A 25,464-nucleotide genomic window follows, 5' to 3' on the forward strand; every position below is an offset into this window, starting at 1 on the left:
AGCAACCTGCTCAGCTGTCAGCCTGCATGCTGCAATAATGCTTACTAATAAAACTGTTACAAACAAAGCAGACAACTATAATCAACACTGCTTAAAATTACAATTCAACAAACTTTTGCTGTATCAAACAGTAAATACTACTGTTGAAATATATATCTATCTAGAAAGAAACTATGAATGCTAACCCTACATTGAACTTTCTACTACAAATAGATACCTAGATTCCTCTTATTTGCCAATAAGGATCAACTGCACCCACACTGCACAGACTCCGCAAGCACTAAAGAAATCACACTAGAAAGGAAAAGCAAAAAAAAAATTACATACCATACAACACATTATAGATCATACACAAATGGAGACATGAATTTCAAAGACAGGCCAGGTTTGCCTGTGTAAAGGGCTTTTTGGGTGAGGCAGGCTGTTCTGAAACTGGCACGCAGTTCAACTGGGAGCCATTTTAGTTCTCTGAGTGCGGGTGAGATATGGTCGAATTTCTTCACTCCTGTGACCATTCTAGCTGCTGCGTTTAGCGTTGTTTTGAGGGGGGCAAGGTGTGCCTTTGATGTGCCTGAGAGGGCTGCGATCCCGTAGTCTAATCTAGATAACACCAGTGATTAGGTGTCTTGTTTAAGGTCCTTGGATGGGATGAAAGGCTTTATTTTGTTCAGTAGCTTCAGGTTGAGGAAGGCGATCTTGGCGGAGTTCTTAATGGGTTTGGTCATGTTCAGTTTTGGGTCTAAAATGATGCCTAGTGATTTTATGGAGTCCGCCAGGGTTATGTTTCTGTTGAGTGCATCGATCGCATTTAGCCATTCCGTAATTTGTGGATTCTCTTCTTTGTTTGAGATGAGGAGTATTTCAGTCTTGTCTTGATTAAGTTTAAGGTGGTTACTTGATAGCCAGTGTTGGACTTCTCTAAGCGTGTCGTTGAGTTTCTGAATGTCATCAATGGAGGTGGTTTCCAGATTGATCTGTGTGTCGTCAGCATACAGGTGGAAGGGAATGTAGGCTTTCTGAGTAGGGTTGTGAGTGGTTGCATGTAAATGTTGAAAAGTTGCGGGGAGACCACTGAGCCTTGGGGGACTCCCCTGCTGACAGGGTGTAGGTCCGACGTAAAGTTTTTGATTTTTATTCTTTGGGTGCGGTTGTGAAGGAAGGAGGAGAACCATTGTAAGACCACCTCGTCTAGACCTGCCCTTTCTTGAAGCATCTTAATGAGGAGTTTGTGGTTGACCGTGTCGGAACCTGCAGATAGGTCTAGGAGAATGAGAAGGCAGCATTTGTCCGCATCCAGTGATTTGTGGATGTCAATGACGTTGAGGATCGCGGTTTCTGTGCTGCAGGCCTTTCTAAAACCCGATTGGTGCGCATCGAGGAGGTTGATGCTATCCAGGTGCTGAGTTAGTTGCAGGAGCACGCATCTTTCTAAGGTTTTGGATAGAAGAGGTAAGTTAGAATATGGTCTGAATTATTCAGATCTTTTGTGTCTAGGCCTGAGTTTTTTAGCAGTGGCGTGACTTGCCCGACTTTGAGGCAGTGAGGAACGGCTCCGGATCTCAGGGAGCTGTTTATGATCTTGCACCAGAGCGGGGCAAGGGAGAGTTTAAGCTTTTTTGTCAGTTGTGGAGGAAGAGGATCTAGAGCGTGTGAGGAGGTCTTGGATGTGGAGATCAGGTTGACTATCTCAGCTTCCTGTATAGGGATGAAAGATTTCCAGGATTTTGAAGGGGGCTTGGATGTCAAGTCCTTGGCCCCAGACGCGATGTTCTTGCTGAGGGGATTGAAGTTGATGTCCAGTGAGAGCTCGATCTTGTTGATCTTGTTCTCAAAGAAGTTTGCGAAATTGTCACAGAGCTCTTTGGAAGCTTGCACTGAGGAGGTAGCGGGCTTTGAGATTTTAAAGAGCTCCTTGGGCCTGGTTTTTGCGTTATCCAGCGCGGTGCAGAAAAATGAGGTTTTTGTGTTCTGGATGTGTTTTTTATACTTCCAGCGAGCTGCTTTGAGTTGCTCGCAGAGGATGTTGGAAGGGTTGCTTCTCCATAGTCTCCATAGTCTCTCTGTGGCTCTTAGTTGTCTCCTTTCGGAGTTGATGTCAGTGTTAAGCCATGATCTCAATGGAGTGCTCCTGTTTTTTTGTTTGTTTCAGTGGGGCTACTTGTTCCAGAATGGATGTCATATTTGAGATGTAATGCAAGGTGAGTTCAGTTGCGGAAAGGTGATCAGAGGAGCTGGGGAGGAGCGAGCGTATCCTTTCCTCTAGTTCTGTTAGGGGAATCTGCGTTAGATTTCTGGACCATTTGGGGGGGCATTGCGGGGGGGCTGAAGTAGAGTCTTTTGGTTGATATGGAATAGGATGTTGTGGTGGTCGGACCAGTCCACGGGGAGGACGTGGTTGATCGTTACTGCGTCATTTGGAGCGATAATGGTATCTAAGGTTGCTCCTTTATTTTGCGTTTCTTCTGAGCAGAATTGGGTCAGATTGTGGTCCTGAAGAAGATTCTTAAGGGTTAGAATTAGCAAATTGTTTCCCACATTCCAACATAGGTTGAGGTCACCAAGCAGTAGGTTGTTTGAGTCACAGAGTGCACAGTGAGCAATCAGATCAGACATGTGTTCCCCGAATGCGGAAGTGTTGCCTGGGGGATGATATAGAAGATGGCAGAGAATTGCTCTGTTGTTGTTTGTCTTGATATTGGTGGTAGGATATTCAATGGTCATTGAAGGTGCCCATTTCTACAATGGCAATGTTCTTCTTATGTATGATTGCTATGCCTCCACCTCTTTGGTCTTTTCTGTCCTTGTTGATAATAGTGAAGCCTGGGGGCACCAACATATCTAGGCTTGATGCGGAGAACTCGTTTAGCCTAGTCTCGGTGATGAACGCGATGTCTATGTCATGAGAGAGGATGGTTCCTGCTAGTTCTGTTGCATGTTTGGAGGCTGATCTACAGTTTATGAGCATACAGTTGGTAGTGTTTCTTTATGGGGGGGCCCTGGGTATGGAAGTGAGGAGGGCCGGGGGTCTTGGTGAATTCAAGGTGAGGTGGTCCCTTCCGAAACTGGTGATCACCTGGATCTTGGCTTTAGGGGAGGCTGTGGGGGTAGAGTCGTAGGTTAAAGATTGCTCCGCCGCCTTCTTTGAGGACATGGCTGCTTTGGTTCTTCTGGGTCTCTGAGTTTGTTACTCTGTATCGGTTTCTCTGGGTCTCTGTTTCAGGGTCGCAGGGGTGGTTGGGAGCTCACTCAGGTGTGGTAAGTTGTCCGGTCTTAGATGGGTGGAACTAGTCAGAGTGGGAGTCCGTTGCGGAGTAAGCCTAGTCCTTCGGGCCAAGTCGCGGTTGGTTAAGATTTTGCTCAGGCCCAGGGTTATTAGTTCTAGCTGGCTTTCTAGGAGGGCTAGATGCTGCTCCATGTTTACCGAGGGGGGTAAGGGTAGCTTGGGCAGGGGCGTCTCGGGATGGGGTGGGCAGGTCAGTTTTGTGGGGCCTGATGGTGGAGGAGCTGACCGTATTGAGGACCGTAGGCAGGCGGAGCAGTGGGTCATGACACGCTTTTGCCGTCGTTTTGTCCACAGCAGGTGAGGTGTCTAGAGGTCTGTGATTGCGGGTGAGGATCGTTCCTAGCTTGAAGGTTGGGGTGATCGGGGGAGGAGAGTGGGACTCGGCGGGAGGTTGTAGCTCTTGATTCGTGGGGGCAGGGTTGCAGGTGGTGACTCGTGTAGCAAGGGTGGTTGTTCTGGTATATGGCGTGGGAGTGGATGATCGTCTCTCCTGGTACGGAAGACTGGCCAGGGGTGTGGAGTAGGGCGGGGAGGGTAGGGGCATGTGCAAGGGGGCGATTCGCAGCGAGGGGAAGAGAGAGTCGAAGGCCTCTAGATTCTCGTTGTTGAATTGAATCAGGACTGTGCCGTTCTTGTATATGGTCACAGAAGTTTTGCCACTCTGTATCAAGCGGTTAGTGAGTGAGGTCGTCAGTTTGCAGCTGTGCGGAGTGGTCGTAGTTTTGAAGATGGGTAGCTGTGTTCTGAACGTGGCAGTCCAATTATCTAGTCCTTCTGTGTGGAAGATTAGATCCATTTTTATCTGCCCTTTGGAGGAGCAGTGGTCGATGTCTGCGAAAAGTGTTTCGGGGTGCTGTCTGATCAGTCTGTGTTTAAGGTTTCTTTTCGCTTTGAGTGAGATGTTGGAGGGAAATTAATCTCGAAGGAGTTCGGGCCGTGAGGTTTCAAGTAGGTCGGTGCGGGGGAGCTCATGAAAGATGACGTGTCGGGTGCCATTTTCTCTTCATTTCTTGAGTAGAAGAGAGGTGTGGGGGACCTTGATCAGCTTGTGGACTAGTAGACGAGAGAGTGAGGACCACTCTTGAGGGGTCTGCTCTAGTTGACAGGTCAATCTAGATCAATTAGTGCATTAGTCTGCTTCCAGACTGGTTGTGGTAGGATGAGGACATCTATTCAGAGGTCAGAACTTGATAGAGGATCAGGCATGGTCTATTACAGGCAATGCTTCAATAGCTGATGTCGCGCTGGCGAACATCGGCAGGGGGAGGTCTTGTTAGGCCACTCTCATTGGATCAGGGAGGTAGGGGCTTCCTGACCTACTGAGCACTCCCTTACCTTATATTCATGCTGAAGACTTCTGGTTCCAAGCAATGCTTAGTTAGATTGGCACCAGCCTGGACCGTTTGGTTACAAAATTGTTGCGCGGTCTAGTCGTGGAGTAGAGATGCTCCTCCCGTTGTCAGAAGATGCTCCTAGGGGTGATTAAGAGTACGAGGCCGTCGTTTTAGGGTCAGGCGTCCGGTTGTGATTCGCAGCGCGTCTGCTTGCGTCTGTGATTCCTTGAGGACCAGGCATCTTAATGGGGGGGAGTTGATGTGCAGGGCTCCTGATGCGCACCCTTTCTGTGTTTGCTAGGGTCACATCGGTGGGGTTGTGCCGGTGTTGGGCGATTCTAAATCTGGGCTATGGACGACCATTTTGGAGCCAGGTATCAGAGTTATTGGTTGGCCTGTGGTTCCTTAATGCTGGGACAGGCATCAGGATTCAATTTTAGCTGTCCTGTTATTCCTTGATGCTGGGGCAGCCGAGGCTGTCAGCGGAGGGAAAGTTACTTGAAATGTCTGTGAAGTGTCGATATCCGAACAAGATCTGTGAATGCATCAGGGGCGGCCATCTTGTGGTTGGCAGAGGCGAGTTAGTATTGCTCCCTGCGTCCCTGGGTACGCCAGTGGCGGTCAGCAAGGGGCAGGCATTCTCGCGAGTGAAGCGGAGCCTAGCGATCAGACAGTGTCTGCTTTATCACAGTTACCAGTCCTGGAAGGTGGTGTGTGGGGACCATGGTCCTATGTTCAGCAAGACCTGGAAACCATCATGGTGGAAGTTACGGGTGCGTCCATCTTGGGGTCAGGCAGTCTCCACTTGAGCTCGGTGAGAGTCCGGAGACAGCTACGACTTGAAACGTGATCGTGTAGGAGGGAGCCTCGCCTCGCTGCGATGGGTGGCGATGAGAGATCCGTTTTTCATCGGGCTATAGTGCTCGTACGGGAGAGATTCATAGGATTGCAGTGCACGGCCATCATGGAGTCAGGCAGTCTCCCTTAAAGGGCAGAGCTCTGTGCTGGATCGGTGGTGATTTCTTCTCAACTCTGGAATATTTTTGAAAACCCCGCCAGGTTGTGGTCATTTGTCAGATTCAGGACTGTTGCGGGTCCAACCTGAGGCTGTCCAAGAGTCGCCTGATGATCTTTTCCGCTACGGTCGCCTCCGAGGGAGCATTTGTCGTCTGGAGGTACCGGGGCGTATGGCTGGGTCCAAACTGGGGTGGTGTGGTGAGCAAAAGAATGATGGATTAAACCCAGATCCTTGTGACTGGGGGTGAATATTTGCATTGTCCAGCATTCCGTCCATAAATTGTTTCTTTTGCATATGTCGCCCTAAGTGGGAAGGGTAAGCCCAGAAGTGGCTACCGTGCTCACTACACCACTGGATTGAAGCTAGCCTGGCTGATGAAGGGTGATGCCCTGAAACCGGTCCCAGCATGCTTGTTTACAGTCCAGGGAGGACCTGGCTTGGCAGTTCGGGCTGGACTCTTCCCACAAGGAACAGGGTCAAGACTGATTTGCATATGGCTGGGTCCAAACTGGGGTGGTGTGGTGAGCAAAAAAATGATGGATTAAACCCAGATCCTTGTGATTGGGGGTGAATGTTTGCATTATCCAGCATTCCGTCCATCAATTGTATCTTTTGCATATGTCGCCCTAAGTGGAAAGGGAATGCCCAGACGTGGGTCCCATGCTTACTACACCACTGGATTCAAGCAACCCTGTCTGATGAAGGGTGATGGCTTGAAACTGGTCCCAGGATGCTTGTTTCCGGTCCAGGAAGGACCTGGCTTGGCAGTTCGGGCTGGACTGTTCCCACAAGGAACAGGGTCAAGACTGATTTGCATATGGCTGGGTCCAAACTGGGGTGGTGTGATGAGCAAAAGAATGATGGAATAAACCCAGATCCTTGTGACTGGGGGTGAATGTTTGCATTGTCCAGCATTCCATCCCTCAATTGTTTCTTTTGCATAGGTTAGAGATGCGTCATGCAGCTTCGATTTCGAGGAGCTTTGATGCAAGGTCCTGTGTTGTCGTTGAGGAGGCCCTCAACGAGGGGGTTTACATTTTGAAGTTCTGCTTTGAGGATGAGTCACACAGCGGCTGGTTTTGAAGAAGCAGCAGGACTTGTGATGTGGAGTTCTGCATCTTTGCTGAGGCTGGCGTTGATGAAACACTTGCAATGCGATAGCCTGCGTCAAGGATGTGTCGCTGTTAGAATCCAGGTTCTCTGGTTGGCACAGGTAGGTACTTGTGACAAGCAGGGAACCTTTCCTCTAGTCAGGGTAAGGGGTTACACTCCTAAAGTAACCCCTGCTCACTCTCTAGGTAGCTTGGCGTGAGCAGACAAGGCTTATCTCAGAGCGTTATAGGTTAAGCATTTGTGAACACATACAGTAACCAAGTGACAACACTACAAATGGACACCACACAGGTTTTTATATTAAAAATAAGGATTCTTTATATAGTGTTACCACAAGACCATTAAATGACAAAAATACACAATACTGTTACTTTAGATGGTAGAAGTTTGCTTAGTTCTCTTAAGTTCTTAAATGCGACACTTTAAGTCAATGTACCTTTTAGATGCGACACGCAGGGCAACAAAAGTGTTGCAACGGTGTTGATGCGATGAAGTTTTTGGTGCAAAGAAATAAAGACGTGAAGATCTTCCAGATGCGTTACGCTTCTCCGATGTTGCGAGAAGACTCGACTCGATGCGTCAGCTACAGCGGTGTCACCCTTTACGCGATGCGACGACAGCGGCCTTGGCAGCAGCACTCTTCTCCGACGTTTGCGAGACGCTTCCGTTCGATGCGATGTTGCAGCGGCGACACCCCTTTACGCGATGCGACAACAGCAGCTCCGACGGCGGCACACTTCTCCGTGGATGCGAGGAGCTTTTCCTGATGCAGTGTAATGCGACTGCTACGATGGCTGCGATGGCGACACGCTTCTTCCTCGATGCGAGATTCTTCTCTTGATGCGGTGCGATGCGTCAGCTACGATGGCTGCGATGGCGACACGCTTCTTCAGCGTTGCGAGACACTTCTTGAATGATGCGAGACGCTTCCGCTCGATGCGATGCTGCAGCGGCGACACCCTTTACGTGATGCGATGACAGCAGTTCCGACGGCGGCACGCTTCTCTTTCTTGAGTCGCGCTTCCAGCTCCTTGCGACACGCAGTCCCTCAGAAGGCCCAATAACAGCAGCTACTAACCAAATCTGGGTCCTGGCTCAAACAAGCTCAGCTGAACTGAGCCCAATTAGCAGAAAAAACAAAACATATTGTCCAGACTGAGAATCACTACAAACTTCCTTTTTTAGCTCCTATCATGACAAATAAAACGTGAGAGGAGGGCTTTATGAATTTCCTTTTTCTCAGGAGAATATTTATTATTTATTTCTCATTTCTCTCATATTGTGCGCTAAACAATAATTCATTGCGCATTTACATTTTATAAAAAACAACATAATACAAATCCAAATACATTACATAACAATACAAAATGGTCTTGATCCCCTATATGGAGATTACATACTACATTCACTCCTCAAACATTCGTGGCCAATACACTCTTACAAACAATCTACATGCACTGAACAAAGTGGTCCTAATGACACCTTTCCTTTTTTAATAGATTGACTCCCAACCTCTATAGAAGTCAAAAATACTTTCTCTCTTTTTTTATTTTTTATACAATAAAGAAACAAAAAGACGTTGTTAGTAGGAACATCTCAAGTGGGTGCAAAAAGGACCAAACTGGTCGACGCGTTTCGAACCTCTATCTTTTTGGGTTCTCTTCAGGACCAATCAATTTCTGTAATAAAGAAACAACAAACCCTCTTTAGATAGTTAAAACAACTAGGGACCTCTAAAGAGCCATCAGCGACTGAGCACACCCACCTTAAACAAGTGCGTAAAAGTAGAATCTTAACTGTCTGCAACCAATCCAGCTTGCCCTGGGGCTGTGAAACACAAATGAAACCCACTTATATCATCATTCTTTCTGTCGACAAAGTTACAGAGACACACAAAAAAGACACACAAAAAGACTACTGTAAGTGTCCATTTAACACACCATTCGAAGCGAATCCGTTATCTGAATTGGACAGCCGCAAGCTAAAATGGAAATTGATTTTGAATAAATCGGAGTGTGAATGGGTGCCCCCAACCACTTGGATCTAAAATGAAGCCCATGTTGGCTTACCGAATTATGAGACGGCTGCCTCCTTAGCCGGCTTTCACGATGGAAAGATTTATTTTCTTTCTAAAAGCGAAAGGAAACACTAATCGGTAACTTCTTTTTGAACACGACGGGCTACAGAAAAATGCCATTGGATCCTGGGGGAGCCGCTTACCTATTTGAATTTGCCTGCTCATCTCACGTTGTAGTCCCGTGCCGGCATCTAAAACCCAAAGGCGTCGAAAATCGCCGTTAGTATTGCTCGGCTGGCCCTATCTATATACAACAAACTATGCGAAACTATCAGAGGGAGGAACTGCTTACCGAGATCACTCCACTCCTCCAGCGCTTCGTGGCTGCATCAGTCCGTTCACGATACTCCTGGGAAACCTGGGGCAGTTAACAACTAAATGCTCCCGGGTCGTGAAATCCCGTTGACTCATGGGAATTGGAGTTTTAATGTACCGATGGTTCAGCACATGATGGAACATGAAGTTCTTTGATGGAATGCTAATTAGTAGCCTTATTGGTGTCTATATGCTATGTCATCATCATTAAATACGAACAGACGAAAAACGGGCACGTATGATAGAAAAACAGAGTATCACGCTATAAAAAACGGAGTCTATACCACTGGTCTGAAGATCTCCGCTATCTCATTTAAACCGTTGATTGCCGTGTTAAATTTCATGATAAGCAATGCTTCACGCTGACTTAAATGGCCCTCCAAATCACCCCCACGGGGGTCTCGCTCAATTTTCGAAAGTACTGTCCATTTAAAGTCTTCCTCCCTATGTGTCTTTGCGGCCCAGTGGCTGACTAGTGGGGCATTTTCCACTCGTCGTCGAATCCTCGACTTGTGCTGGGTAATACGCTGCCGTGCCTCCTGGGTGGTCTTCCCGATATAAAGCTTTGGACATGGGCAGGTGACTGCGTACACGACATTCCTGGTTTTACAATTTGTAAACGTGTTGTGTCTCCAATGAATGTTATTAAACGTGAAGACATCTCCTTCTATAGTTTGCTCACAGCATGTGCAGGTTCCGCATTTGTGGTGTCCTGCAATTGGTGGCAGATCTAACATGCTTCTCAAAGTCGGGGGTTGCTGTTTCGGTAAAGCCGCTCTCACAATGTAGTTGGCTATGCTTTTTTCTTTTTTATATGCAAACAAAGGAGGGATGGAAAATTCCTCATGAAGATCCTTGATCAAATGCCAGTTGGCGAGGATGAGTTTTTGAAGTTGGTGTGAGTTGGGGCAAAACGTTGTGACACAGACTGGTCTATTGGCCATTTTCTTTGTTCTTTGCTCCAACAGTGTTTCCCTTGGTGTCCACCATGCTCTCTTGAGAGAATGTTTGAGTAATTTTTTGGGGTATCCCCTCGCTAATAAACGATCTTTTAGTTTGTTCGCATGCGCAAAATACTCCTCTTTATTTGAACAGTTCCTGCGAATCCGCAGGAACTGGCCGTACGGTAGGTTTTGTCTCAGACTTCGAGGATGATTGCTGGTGTAATGTAGCGCCTTATTCCTATCCGTCAATTTCCTAAAAAGTGTGGTCTCTAGATGTCCACCCGATACCTCCACTTTTACATCCAAAAATGTGATCGATTCATTTGATGACGAACAGCTGAACTTGATGTCATTTGACCTCCATTGAGCCAACCGACAAACTCATCAAGGGATTGCTGTGTGCCTGTCCAGATTTAAAAAAATGTCGTCGATGTAACGCATGTAACTAGAGATGTTTGCCATATAGGGGTTGTTATTATATATGAAATTGTTTTCATGTAGGCCCATATATAACACCGCTAATTCTGGGGCGAAGGGACAGCCCATAGCCACGCCTCTTGTTTGGAAGAAGAACTGTGAGTCAAATGAAAAATAATTTTTAAACAATGAAAATTTGGCAAGTGCCAGAAGAAATTCCGTAGGTACTTGGACCGGCTGTTCTCTTTTGCCCAAAAACCACTCCAAAGTCTCTAATGCTTGATCCTGGGGAATCTGGGTATAGAGCGATACTACATCCAATGTGACCATCAGTTGTCGTGTGTTGTCAAAACAAACGGGTGCTATTCTATTTAGGAAGGCCGTAGTATCTTTCAAGTGGGCCGGGATTTCCCCAATGAATGGTTTCAGGAAGAAGTCAATATATTGAGCCACTGGCTCAATCAGTGACTCACAACCCGACACTATCGGCCGGCCTGGGGGGTCAAGTTCGCTTTTATGCAATTTGGGCAGAACATAAAACACAGGTATTCTAGGGTTCTTATTCTGTAAAAAGATTCGTTCTTTTGGACCAACAAAACCTTGTGTGTAACCTTCTTCGATGATTTGGAATAGTTGGTTTTGTAATTCCTTTGTTGGGTCCTTAGAAATTTTTCGATAACATTCAGCATCCTCTAACTGGCGTAGCACCTCTTTCTTGTATTTGTTCACGTCCCAAATAACAATTGCACCCCCTTTATCTGCCTGTTTCACCACTACCGATCTATCATTTTTCAGGTCCATCAAAGCATCTTTCTCTTGTTTAGCTAAGTTGTACTTGACATAGCTTCTTTTGCCTTCCATTGCCTGTATTCCAGATAGGACGGTTCTTTCGAAGGTACTAATTTCTTTAGGGACTTTGGGGCCTGTTAGGCAAAAAGAGGATTTTCTCCTCAGTCCTGTTAGCTCTTTTGTGACAGTTTCAGTGGAGTCCGAAAAGAATGTTTTTAGACAAATTTTGCGGCAAAACTCCATTGTTTCCAGCTTCATTTTCACAAAGTCTGTTGGTCTAGATGGAATAAAGCTTAATCCTTTCTCCAATATTGACGTTTCAGCTTCTGTTAAAATTTTATCAGACAGGTTGAATATCGGTGAAGAAACTAGCTTCTGTAGTACTGACGGCGTGTCCTCATTTCCCATGGTTGGGAGTATCGTAACCGTCCTCTGCCTTGTCGTTGGCCTCGGGCTAAAAAACGTGCCTCTTGGTTTAATATTTGCGGGTCCTGATTTTGTTGATTTAACCTTGGATTTTGATTTGCCCTAGTGTTGGCGTCCGTGTCCTCACCCGAGGATGATGATGATTCTGAGAAGGTGGTAAATTTCTTTCGCGACCGACCTCGGTAATTTTGAAGGTAGTTTCTCGAATCGTTTTTAGTATAGAAATCTTTGTTAAGATAAGGGTAAGTTGATTCCAACGAAAAATTATTTTTGTCCAACTCAAACTTATTGCTTTTTTGAATGACTGTGTAGTCTTTGAACTCCGATATCTCCTTTTCAACCTTTTCTAATAGAGCTTTTGCGTCAGTAAGATGTGGATTATTTTTAATTTCAGCCTCCAAGTCCGCGATCTCTTGTAATTGTACCAAAGACAGCCTGTGTGCTGTCTCAACAGTTAGAACCATTAGGTCCCGGCTGCATTTCGTCTCTATGCAGCTATCTCCTTTCTTATATATCGGGTCATCAATGAACACGGCCGGGATGTTACGTATCTGTAGTCCCGATGGGATTGTCCCTTCCCTTAGATGTTGTAGTAAGAAGTGTCCATGAAGGTCCGTCCATATTTGTTTTTTGCGTAGTCTCGTTAGTTTGTCTGACTCATTCTGTGTTTTAGCAGTGACACTTAAGGTGGCTGATGCAAAGACTGGTGGCTCTCGCATTAAATTCTGAATATGTTCTTCGCTATAGGCGAAGGCATCTTTTTCTGCCATCGCACACTGATATAGGGAATAACAATGACTCAAACATAAAATGACGTACTAAACAATTAACAACACAACAATTTGACAAAACCATCCGACAGAACGCACAGCACATATATTTCACAACAGAAGTTGCTGAAGCCTCGTGGTCCTTTTTACCACTAGAACAACCTCGCGAGCCTCTGCCCGCTCCTGAAGCTACTAACCAAAACTGGGTCCTGGCTCAAACAAGCTCAGCTGAACTGAGCCCAATTAGCAGAAAAAACAAAACATATTGTCCAGACTGAGAATCACTACAAACTTCCTTTTTTAGCTCCTATCATGACAATTAAAACGTGAGAGGAGGGCTTTATGAATTTCCTTTTTCTCAGGAGAATATTTATTATTTATTTCTCATTTCTCTCATATTGTGCGCTAAACAATAATTCATTGCGCATTTACATTTTATAAAAAACAACATAATACAAATCCAAATACATTACATAACAATACAAAATGGTCTTGATCCCCTATATGGAGATTACATACTACATTCACTCCTCAAACATTCGTGGCCAATACACTCTTACAAACAATCTACATGCACTGAACAAAGTGGTCCTAATGACACCTTTCCTTTTTTAATAGATTGACTCCCAACCTCTATAGAAGTCAAAAATACTTTCTCTCTTTTTTTATTTTTTATACAATAAAGAAACAAAAAGACGTTGTTAGTAGGAACATCTCAAGTGGGTGCAAAAAGGACCAAATTGGTCGACGCGTTTCGAACCTCTATCTTTTTGGGTTCTCTTTAGGACCAATCAATTTCTGTAATAAAGAAACAACAAACCCTCTTTAGATAGTTAAAACAACGAGGGACCTCTAAAGAGCCATCAGCGACTGAGCACACCCACCTTAAACAAGTGCGTAAAAGTAAAATCTTAACTGTCTGCAACCAATCCAGCTTGCCCTGGGGCTGTGAAACAGAAATGAAACCCACTTATATCATCATTCTTTCTGTCGACAAAGTTACAGAGACACACACAAAAAGACACACAAAAAGACTACTGTAAGTGTCCATTTAACTCACCATTCGAAGCGAATCCGTTATCTGAATTGGACAGCCGCAAGCTAAAATGGAAATTGATTTTGAATAAATCGGAGTGTGAATGGGTGCCCCCAACCACTTGGATCTAAAATGAAGCCCATGTTGGCTTACCGAATTATGAGACGGCTGCATCCTTAGCCGGCTTTCACGATGGAAAGATTTATTTTCTTTCTAAAAGCGAAAGGAAACACTAATCGGTAACTTCTTTTTGAACACGACGGGCTACAGAAAAATGCCATTGGATCCTGGGGGAGCCGCTTACCTATTTGAATTTGCCTGCTCATCTCACGTTGGAGTCCCGTGCCGGCATCTAAAACCCAAAGGCGTCGAAAATCGCTGTTAGTATTGCTCGGCTGGCCCTATCTATATACAACAAACTATGCGAAACTATCAGAGGGAGGAACTGCTTACCGAGATCACTCCACTCCTCCAGCGCTTCGTGGCTGCATCAGTCCGTTCACGATACTCCTGGGAAACCTGGGGCAGTTAACAACTAAATGCTCCCGGGTCGTGAAATCCCGTTGACTCATGGGAATTGGAGTTTTAATGTACCGATGGTTCAGCACATGATGGAACATGAAGTTCTTTGATGGAATGCTAATTAGTAGCCTTATTGGTGTCTATATGCTATGTCATCATCATTAAATACGAACAGACGAAAAACGGGCACGTATGATAGAAAAACAGAGTATCACGCTATAAAAAACGGAGTCTATACCACTGGTCTGAAGATCTCCGCTATCTCATTTAAACCGTTGATTGCCGTGTTAAATTTCATGATAAGCAATGCTTCACGCTGACTTAAATGGCCCTCCAAATCACCCCCACGGGGGTCTCGCTCAATTTTCGAAAGTACTGTCCATTTAAAGTCTTTTTGTGTGTCTTTTTTGTGTGTCTCTGTAACTTTGTCGACAGAAAGAATGATGATATAAGTGGGTTTCATTTGTGTTTCACAGCCCCAGGGCAAGCTGGATTGGTTGCAGACAGTTAAGATTCTACTTTTACGCACTTGTTTAAGGTGGGTGTGCTCAGTCGCTGATGGCTCTTTAGAGGTCCCTAGTTGTTTTAACTATCTAAAGAGGGTTTGTTGTTTCTTTATTACAGAAATTGATTGGTCCTGAAGAGAACCCAAAAAGATAGAGGTTCGAAACGCGTCGACCAGTTTGGTCCTTTTTGCACCCACTTGAGATGTTCCTACTAACAACGTCTTTTTGTTTCTTTATTGTATAAAAAATTAAAAAAGAGAGAAAGTATTTTTGACTTCTATAGAGGTTGGGAGTCAATCTATTAAAAAGGGAAAGGTGTCATTAGGACCACTTTGTTCAGTGCATGTAGATTGTTTGTAAGAGTGTATTGGCCACGAATGTTTGAGGAGTGAATGTAGTATGTAATCTCCATATAGGGGATCAAGACCATTTTGTATTGTTATGTAATGTATTTGGATTTGGATTATGTTGTTTTTTATAAAATGTAAATGCGCAATGAATTATTGTTTAGCGCACAATATGAGAGAAATGAGAAATAAATAATAAATATTCTCCTGAGAAAAAGGAAATTCATAAAGCCCTCCTCTCACGTTTTATTTGTCATGATAGGAGCTAAAAAAGGAAGTTTGTAGTGATTCTCAGTCTGGACAATATGTTTTTTTTTTTCCAATAACAGCAGCAGGCACTTCCAAAGAGCTTTGGGGAGCTGGGGGATGAAGTCTGTTGTTTCTGAGACTTCAGCAGGGGGAAAGCTCTATTCCAAGCCCTTGGAGATCTTTTTAAGCACAAGTTGAAATAAAGTCTTTGTAGTCTTTCTCCTCTCCTTCAGCAGCAAGGCAACCACTGCAGGCCAATCCCCCAGGTCAGGGACAGTACTCCTCCTTACAGCTTTCCCAGTTCCTTCTCCTCAGGCAGAGGTTCTTCTTGTCAAGCAGGATATAATTTCTTGGGAGCAGGGTCCCATTGCTTATACCCCTAATTCCTTTGTTCCTCTGGGGTTGAGGGGCCTTTTCCCAGTCCAAACCAGTTCCTGAGCACTTTGTTGACATGACTCTGACTTTCTATTCAGGGTGTAGGGCAGAGACATCAGCCGCTCCACAGGAGGTGGAGCCAGCATTGTGGTGGCAGAGCACAGCCCTATTCAGAGTCCAGGTGCACTCCTCCCACCCATCTGGATGTCAATCTCTCTATTCACCACCAGGCTACCTAGCCCTGCCCCTCTGGGTTTCCCCAGCCCTGTCACTCACACAAACCAGACCGGCAGATACACATCATAGCAGAGGCGGGCTGAAATGGTTAGGTAAGCAAATACCTACTTTCTAAAAGTGGTATTTGCAAACACAGAATATTAAAATAAACTTTACTAAAAGATGTATTTTATTATTCTGAGTTCAGGCATACTAAACTAGAATTTCTACCATGTTCCCTGGGTCTGTTAGGATCATAGGATGTAACAATTCCAACAGCCCATTCTGGCCTATGGGAACAGGTAGCCTTGCAATAGTGAAAAACGACAATGGCTGTAATTCACTATTAGGACATGCCACACACATCAGGGCTTGTCCTACCTTATGCTCACAATGCACCCTGCCCTTGGGCCTACCATAGGGGTGACTAATATGAAGTTAAGGGAAGGTTTAGGGACTGGGAAGTGGGTGCACTTGCCCAGTCAGCATGACAGTACCAGACTGGCCGCAGGTTCTGCAATGGCAGACCTTAGATACATTTTACCAGGCCGCTTCTGTGGGTGGCACAACCAGTGCTGCAAGCCCACCAGCAGTATTTGTATTTACAAGCCCTGGGCACTCCTGGTGCACTTTACTGGGCTCTGACAGTAAACCAAATAAGCCAATCATGGAATCCAACCAACATATACATTTTAAATAGGGAGCACTTGCACTGTGGTACTGGTTGGCAGGGGCACAGTACTCTGAGCAGCCAACACCAGCAAAACACATGAGGCACAGCGACAAAAAGTGGAAGGGAGACTCACGCCAAGGTGCCAGGTCTAACAGTCGCGCAGCAGCCGTTCCAACCAGGCTGCAGGCTGCGAGAGAAAAGTGAAGTCCTTCTGCCAGGAAACTTCACACAGCAGAGGCGATGCATCGGTTCTGCTCTGGGTTGCGCAGCATAGCAGAGAAGATGTGTTGGTTCTGCTGGGTCCACAGATGGGCTGCAGAGCACCTTCAGGCCCACTTCAAAGGGTCCAAGACTGTGGTAGCACCACTTGGCTTTGTAGGTCTCACAGATGTCAGAGTCCAAGTGCTGGGTTCAATGTTGTTGGAAGCTTTCTATTTCTATGAGGCTTCTGATCAGGTGGCCATCCAACTAACCCTTGGAGTCACTCAGGGCACCTAGGTTCTGAGTTACAGAATCAATCTATCTCACCCAGGTAAGATGGCAGCAGTTCAGCACAGCAGGGCAGCAGTCCAGCAGAGTGGCAGTCCTTTCAGAAGAACAGCAGTTCTCCTTTCTGGCAGATCCACAGGTGCAGAAGTGTACTGAAGAGTTGGTGTCTGAGGTCCAATGTTTATCCCTGGTGCACACTTTGAAGTGAGAGAAACCTCCAGAGGATTCCACCCTCTGAGGTGCTTGGAAGTTTCTACCTTCCTTGCCTGGCCCCTGATTGTCGGGGGTCACAAAAGACTAGTGTCAGACCCGTTGTGAGAGTGTCCATGTTTGAGATGTGAATGTGTGGTAGTTGACAGCTCCTCCCCCTTGTAAACTCACAGTGGCCCTTCCTGCCAACACAGAGCTTCTCTTTGTCTCACTTCATGGGAGCAATTCACAAAGCCCAACTGACAATTACACCTAGTCATGGCACCAAGGATACAGGCAGCATACAACAAATGGTTGGGACAAGAAAGTAGCATCTTTCTAAAAGTGGCATTTTCCAAATTGTGATGAAAAATCCAACTTTACCAGTAAAGAGGGCTTTTAACTACAATTATTTAGGCACCAAACTACCTACTCCCAATTGGAAGTTACAGCTTATTAAATGTAATACGGTAAGTCCGATGTTATTATGTTGGAGAGGAAGGCATTGTAGTAGTGAAACACGAATTTAGGAGTATTTCACTACCAAGACATGTAAACCTTCAAAGAACGTGTGCGGGTTTTTAAATACACTGCACACTGCCCTCTGAGCTGTGTAGGGCCTACCTTGGGGCTGACTTATATGTATTAAAAAGGAAGGTTTAAAAGCTGCACACACAGGCTTCAATTGCAAGCCTGAGACATGGCACAAAGAGCTGCAGGCCGACTAGTAGCATTTAATGTATCAGTTTTGGGGACATATGGAACCACTTTACTAGGGAATTACAAGTAAATTAAATGTGCCAATTGGGTGTAAGCCAATTTTAAAGGAGAGAGCACAAGCACTTTAGCACTGGTTAGCAGTGGTAAAGTGTGCAGAGTCCTAAGGCCAGCAAAAATGAGATCAGCAAAAACAGGAGGGGTGAAGACAAAAGATTTGGGGGAAGACCACCCTAAGTATGGCAGCTAACAATATCCCTGCTTTCAGCATAATTGCAAAAATGCTAAAAAAATTCCAATACGTCTACATCTTTTCCTTATTGAGGACAGCCCAGTGTGTCTGTATCAACAGCTGTTGTTTCTAATCCAAGCTGTGGGTATTTCCAGTATGATTACAGACACCAGTCTTTCTGCTATATACTTATTTATGTCAACGTATTCATTGGAATGTTGAGGCTGTTTAAAAAAAAAAAATCTAAGAGCTGGATTTCTACTCATTTGTTTCACACTTACATTTTTAGCATTTTACCTAAATAATAAATCTCATCATCATTTGCTTCATCCTAAATTTTAAGTGTTTTACCATCTTTCATTTTTTTTTCTCATTATCCCCAGTTGTGCGCATGGATATTGTAGATTTATTTTTGTACCACTTCTTCCTTTTACTGACCCCTGCAGATTGGGCTTGACAATCTGCAAAAATAAATATGACTATTTTTTTTTTTTAATATCTTTTAATTAACCTTTGTTTCACACAGGTTTAGCATGTTGTTAGGATAACATTAGTCAAAGGTATGTCCATTTGTGCATCAGTTATACACATATACTTTCACTTAGTATTAACAAACAAAGAACTGTATAGTAACCATCCCCCCATCCACCTCCAACTTGATCCCCCCCCCTCTCTGTGCGATGCAATTCCCTTCCTCGCACTAGCTTTTCTCTAATGTCCTCTGGAGCTATATATTCTATGAACGGAACCCCATGGGTTATGATCCTACATCTGTCTCGGTTATACCATACCCATATTAGCCCTGACTTGGCTGTGTCTCCTGGTTGTCCACCTGTCTTGCACTCTCCTCCCCCTCCGTATCCGTATCACTCCCTCCCATATTCCCAGACATGCTGCCCATGTATGCAGCCCATTCCATCATGACTTCCTCCAATTTCTCGTCCCTATGGGCCTTTTTCATGTAGATTTCCTCTCCTCGTGCACACTCTAACTCAACCATGCGCCATAAGTCTGTGGACGGTGTCCTCACACTCATCCATCCTATAACCACCCTCCTTTTTGCCAGTACCAATGCCAGCAGCAGGAATTTCCAACCCATCTTGCCTTCTCTGGGTTTCTTGACTATGCCCAACAGGCAGGCTTTCGGGGCTGCCTCCCTGATTAACCCGGTCACCTCCCTCATTCTGTCCACCACCTCCCGCCAATACTGTAAGACTGCCTGACACTTCCAGGCCATGTGGAAGAACGAGGCCCCATCCACCCGCATCTAGGACAGGCTGCCCCCCATCTAAATATGTTCTACTGAGCTTTATCAGTGTCATGTATGTTCGGTGCAAATAATTGAAGTGCATCAGCCTGAAGCGTGCATTTTATGACACCGTCCGAACTCGTTCGCATGTTGCTTTCCATTCACTATCCTTTAAGGGGCCTCCTATACCTTCCTCCTGCGTCCGTCTAGCTGGGATGTCCCTCACTCCTCTGTCCTCTCTCAGTGTTTTATATAGCAAAGACACCATATGTTTCGTCTCTTCCGCAGTCAGCAGGCGCTTTAAGGTGGCATTCTCCTTCCAAACGTTTGGAAAGTCCGGCCATATTTCACTCACCATGTGCGTTATTTTAGCATATTGAAGGAACTGACTCCTCATTACCCCAAATGCCTCCTGTGCCTCTTCAAATGTCAGACATGTCTCTCCCTGGTATAAATCCCCTAAGGTGTTTAATCCTCCCTCTCTCCATCGCACCATCGCCATGTCTCTGTCTAAGCGACAGAACAGCAGTAACGTCCAGATGTCTAGGTCCCTGGCAAATGGCGGCTTCTTAAACACCCTCTTAATCACTTGTTCCCATAACTCTGCTGTTTGGCGTATGAGATAAGAGGTTCCCTCCGGTACCCTATTCCCTAACATGAGTAGGTCCATCAGGGAGAGTATTCCAAGTGCTCCCCTCAGCATTTGCTTTTCAGCATTGTCCTCTTCCGGCATCCATTGTGCCACGTATTGAAATTTGGAGGCATAATAATACAGCTCTAAATCCGGGAGACTCCTCACCCCGCCGCGTGTATCAGATGTACCAGTGCTACCCTACTCCTTTTTCCCGCCCAGACCAGTAGAGTCAAGAGACTATCTAATTTTCGGAGCACACTACAGGGGAGCGTATACAATACATTCTGAACCGTATACAGACACCTCGGGAGGAATACCATCTTTGCTATCGCCACCCTCCCAATGGTGGAGAGAGGCTGTGTTTTCCAGAATTGGATGGACCGATTCAGACCCGATATCATCGGGTTGACCACTATGCACTTCTGATCCCCGAGACTGACACCCACAGTGACTCCAGGTATCGAAAGGACAACACCTCCCACCGCAATCCCACCTATGGCAGCTATGTTACCTCTTTTCCTTCCAGCCCACCCAGGGGGAACAAAAGCGTTTTCCGTTTATTCATGTGCAGACCAGCGACCCTCCCAAACTTTTCCAAATGATGCAGGAGCTGTGGGACTGTGACTGCTGGCTCCCTTGGGTAGAACAGCACATCATCCACATAAAGCGAAATCAAGTGTGCCTTCTCTCCCACCTTTATTCCCATCTCCTCCGCCTCCTTCTGCAATAATGCCGCCAACGTCTCCATTGCCATTACAAATAGCAATGGCAAGAGTGGGCAGCCCTGCCTCGTGCCCCTCCTCACCTCCCAGCCTTCTGACAAAATGCCTCCACTACTTACTCTCACTCTGGGCAAAATTTCGGACCAAAACCCATATGCTACAGGACCCACTGTAGATATGTCCATTCCTCCGCTTCAAATGCTTTTGTAATATCCACCGACCTAAGATGAATCCACACTGGTCTTCGTGGACCAGTCCCCTCACTATACCCGTCACTCTCCCTGCTAATATCTTGCATAGTATTTTACTATCTAAGTTCAGCATTGTGAGAGGTCAGTATGCTGCTGGGTCCATCGCATCTACCCCGGGTTTGGGCACCATACAAATTACCCCATTCCTAAGTGTCGGAGGCAATATTCCAGTCTGTCCCGCTTCTCTATATACCTCCATTAGCGGGCCTGCCAGCTGTTCCATATAAGTCTGTTAAAACTCTACAGGAAATCCGTTGCTTCCTGGCTCTTGCCCCTAGTTAGCCTCTAGATTGCATCCTTTACTTCTTCTAATGTAAAGTCTGCTTCAATTTAATCACTGACCTGCTGTTCCGTTCTGGGGAGACCCGCCTCCTCCAGGTATTCCGCTATGTCCCCTCCAGCGGCTCTACTCCCACATGTATACTTCCTGGAGATGGTCTTTGAGCGTATCATTTATCAATCTCTGTGTTAGCTACTGTCCCGTCCCGCTTATGCAGCAGTACTACGGGGTCCCTGGCCATTTCTCTTTGGAGCAGCCATAAATGTGACTATTAAACATATTTTGTGTCTGTACATATCTTGGTGTAAGAATCTCTTCAAGATGGGGATCATTTCCACCCCATTTACACACTTATTTGAAACCTTTTTCTGAAGTAAATTTACATGTGAATGGGGTAGGGAAAAACTTTGGGGACGTATGTGTACAGTGACAAAGTTTTCACTTTATATGTGTTGATTAACTTCCAGTGCCAAATACTCAGTTCTTCACTTGGCACTGCCCATGCTGCTGCAGCCTCTACTAGTGGCTGCTACCGGACCTGGGTGGTGGTGGTGGTGGGGTGGGGGGGGGGGGAGTCTGGACGCCTCCTCGTCATCTTCCTGCAGTCCCCGCCGGTAGCAGGAAGCACCCGGCCTCCCAGGCTCCCCTGAGCACCGTGGTTCTGGGTTCAGACGGGGTCAGGGAGGCTTTGCATGTTCCTCACCAGGCTGCGTAAAGCAAAGTTGCAAAGTGCGCAGGACTGTTTGGCCGGTCCAAGATGGCCGGCCATGCAGTCATACGCACTTAAGAGGTGCAAACTACTCCTTTCCCTGCTCAGGCCATCCCCGCCCGAGAGCCACTGACTGCAATTGGAAAACTATAATGATAATAAGGATACGTTATTATAATTTTATTTTTCCTTTTGTTCAGTGGGGTGATGCTCCTCTGCCTTAGTGGAGGAGCCGCCACTGATTAACCAATCTCAACTCGGATTGAGCATTGAGTTGCAGTATGCAAATAATGTGAATTTATTGATTGGTAATAAATTAAACAATACTGTATTGAATAGGGCACATTTATACTATATGAACTGATTTGATTGGAACCATAATTTTTTTTGCGTTTGCTTATTATCTTTTTTCTTTTATTACAGAGAGTAGTGAAGGCCGACATTGTGAATTACAGTCAAGAGCCCGTGACAAGGACTGTCAATCCCCCGAGAAGCTCGATGTGCGCAATACAATGAACTTTATTTTATTTAAATTAAAGTACTTGCACAGCACCTTGGACTGACAGGAACTTTGCTTTTTACAGTGGCAGTCTCTGTAGTACAGTAGAGGGTTTCAGAAACCTCCTACCCTGTTATGTCTCTGGGATCGGTCACAATTCCATTTTCTAAGCAGACACTTGGAAATTAAACATATGTATTAGACTGCTCTATGGAATTGCACATGGATATGCATTTTAATATTGCAGAGCCTGTGCCATCATTATGTGAGTCGCATTAGATATTGCAAGATGGGGACTTCCTGCTTTTATGCAATTGTGTCGCCAACATATTACCCACATACTATGCTGCAGTCAACCAGTTGCAGTCAGTGAAAAAGTAAGTGAGCGGAATCACGATCCTGCTACATTCCGAATGATGGGTATATTGTAAAGGAAAATCATGCACTATTATTAAAATGGAAGATCATCTGTTTACTTTTTTATATTGATGTGGTCTTTGGGTGCGCTTTGCCACTTATGTTACAATTCCATATTAAGCTTTAGAAAGGTGAGATTTTGATCTATAAGGCCACATGTTAGCATCTTATCAAATTATATTTTGTACTTCTCAGATGATGTTATTTTAATAGCAAGCATTTGTATCGTTGTCTCCACAGCCAGTCAGACAACAGAAATGTGGACATTAACTAGCCCTCCCACAGTGGTCCGTGTCGTTTGCTGTGCCAGAAAAAGGGTTGAACGTTTTGTGATGCTCAGATATTATTATAGAAACCAAAACCCTAGCTCGGGAAGCTCCTCTGTTGTGAGGGCTTCTCTCTGTTTATTTCCAAGCACCACTAGATTCTTTTGTCCTTTTCATTTGATAGCTGTCGGCATTCCCCCTGTCGATTGTTCCAGTCATGTAGCTTTGTTGCAGTTCGAGGTTAGTTTCTCATTCACTCTTTGACACTGCATCAGTGTATGGGGCAGTATTTGAATTCATTATTTCATTATTTACTTCGAAGTCACTGCTGGTTTTCCATATGACGCCTTAAAAACACTTAAATAAAGAGTCTCATTTTTGATTTAGTTTGCAAAATCTCCCTTGCCACTAACAAAGAGAGAACACCTCAAATGTAAGTCCTTCTAGTGCAGCACGGCTCTGAATGGAGAGCGTTGCACGTTTAACACAACAATAACAACTGGAACCATGCAATGATGCGGATTGGATCCCAGTTGTCACCTGCTGTCAAAGCTTTCTCACCTTGTTTTGGGACAGCTGCAGGATTGTGTATCTCTGTTCAATTTATTGTAGCATCATTGTTGTTGGTATTGTTCATATAAGTACCAGTGGCACCTGGCAGGGAACGGGGTGGGGCCAGGCGGGAGCAGGGCAGGGGGTGGGGGTGACAAAATATTTAAAACAAAACACCTACTCGCGCCACGGCCGCCTCTGTCTCTTCTCCCTCGTTGCTGAAGAGTCCGACAGCCCACAGGCTTCCCTGAGCTAATCACAACACTGCAATGCAGCGTTGTGTTTGTTCTGAGCGCCGTGGTTCAGAGCTCAGACTGGGTCAGGGAGCATGTACATGTTCTGCGGAACATGCAAAGTGCACAGGACTGTTTGGCAGGGCCGGGACAGCCGGCCGAGTGGACTGTGGACTGTGCCAAGCAGTCCTGTACACTTAGTGTGCACAGTCCACTCCTCCTTCCTGAGCCCCTCAGAAACGAAAACTTTTCGCTTTCCCACAACCCTGAGAGCAGTGGGGCGACAAAGGAAAGCTATATGTCCTGCATATTCAGTTATAAAGTAGGGGCAGGCATTTTTATTTTCCTCAAACTGTTTCCCCCAGTTTTCGGTTTTTAAAGGCTCACTCATTGTTGCCATGGGGAAAAAAACAATGCTGTGTCCTATGATCCTAGTTTTCGAAACCCAAGGTCACTGTGATGCAACCATTAATGTGTGTCTCTGAACCAAAATCATTGTTTCCCACAGGGATGGAGGAAAGTGAAAAGAAACACTAAATTAAATAAAACATTGCTCGTGCTATTCTGCTGCTAAATATGTGTTTTACTGCTTTAAATGTACTTCGGTTATATGATATGACAATTCTGATTTTAATATCTGCTTTAAAGAGTTAGTTTTATGTTATCATTTTTTAATAGTCTCAAGAATCTAGCAATAGCATTAAATAGTCTGTCTAATAAATTGATTTCTGAACAATTTGACATTTTACCGTTTCTTATCAGCAGATTCGCTGAAAACGTATTGGACTGCTTTGTTCGTTGAACTTGACGCACATTAGAAGCTATTTCAGAGCTGCGTCAGTAACGTGTAAACATCTCAGTGTGTGCGAGCATTTTTCTTTGTAGTGATTGCGTGTTGGTGTATGTGAAGATCTTGAATGAATGTTTTGTAGATATCCTAGGATTTGCATTCCTTTACGACTTTCAGTAGCTTCATGAAGAAACTCCAGGTCTTTGCGGTCTACTCAAACTATGGATTCCCAGACATTCCGCCCCTCTGTACTCACTCCGAATGATTCTCAATAGAGCGTGCAATTCACAAGCGTGCGTGTGGGAGACAGGTGCATTAGTGAAGAAAACTTTGTCTCCTCCACTCTGAAACTTTTTTTATCCATTGAGACACCCCCCCCCCCCGCCCCCCAAGAAAAATGACGGAGCGTTGTACACTCTTTACGTTCCATGAAGCAACTCCACTTGCATCGTTGTGCACCAGTAAATTACACGCGTTTCCATAATGGCAATGCTTGTAAATACTCATTACGTTCTGAATTTGTAGTGCTCACAGCACTTTGGATGGCCAGCACTGCTATTCCCTTGAGGTCACCCCTATTCTGACTCCTAATACTACACTTACTTTTGCAGAATGTGTACAGTACTTTAACATTTTCTCACTATTTAGTGGGATTTGCCGCCAAATAATCTAGAGACTCCTATTGTAATGTTTTTTTTCCACAAAAGCTGGACTTGAGTGTAAAATGTTTGATGAATCTGGACATGAAGGTCCAGACTGTTCATGTCGCAGTGTGACTGTCCCTTTAGGGATCCCTTTGTAATTCTAAAGGCTTTCAAACGCCCT

The 25,464-nt window shown here is 45.3% G+C and overlaps 1 protein-coding gene across 1 annotated transcript in view; it reads left to right on the plus strand.

The window, feature by feature from the left end:
* Positions 1-24,590, plus strand: part of RAB28 (RAB28, member RAS oncogene family) — a 712,831-nt gene extending 688,241 nt beyond the window's left edge. The window contains exon 7 of the mRNA XM_085642409.1: positions 22,306-24,590. Within this exon, the coding sequence (XP_085498535.1) occupies positions 22,306-22,398 (93 nt within the window). The 3' untranslated portion in view covers positions 22,399-24,590. The remainder of the gene's footprint in view (positions 1-22,305) is intronic.
* The last annotated feature ends 874 nt before the right edge of the window (positions 24,591-25,464 follow it).

The sequence above is a fragment of the Triturus cristatus genome, chromosome 2_2 (genome assembly GCF_964204655.1).
Source record: "Triturus cristatus chromosome 2_2, aTriCri1.1, whole genome shotgun sequence".
Taxonomy (NCBI): Eukaryota; Metazoa; Chordata; class Amphibia; order Caudata; family Salamandridae; genus Triturus; species Triturus cristatus.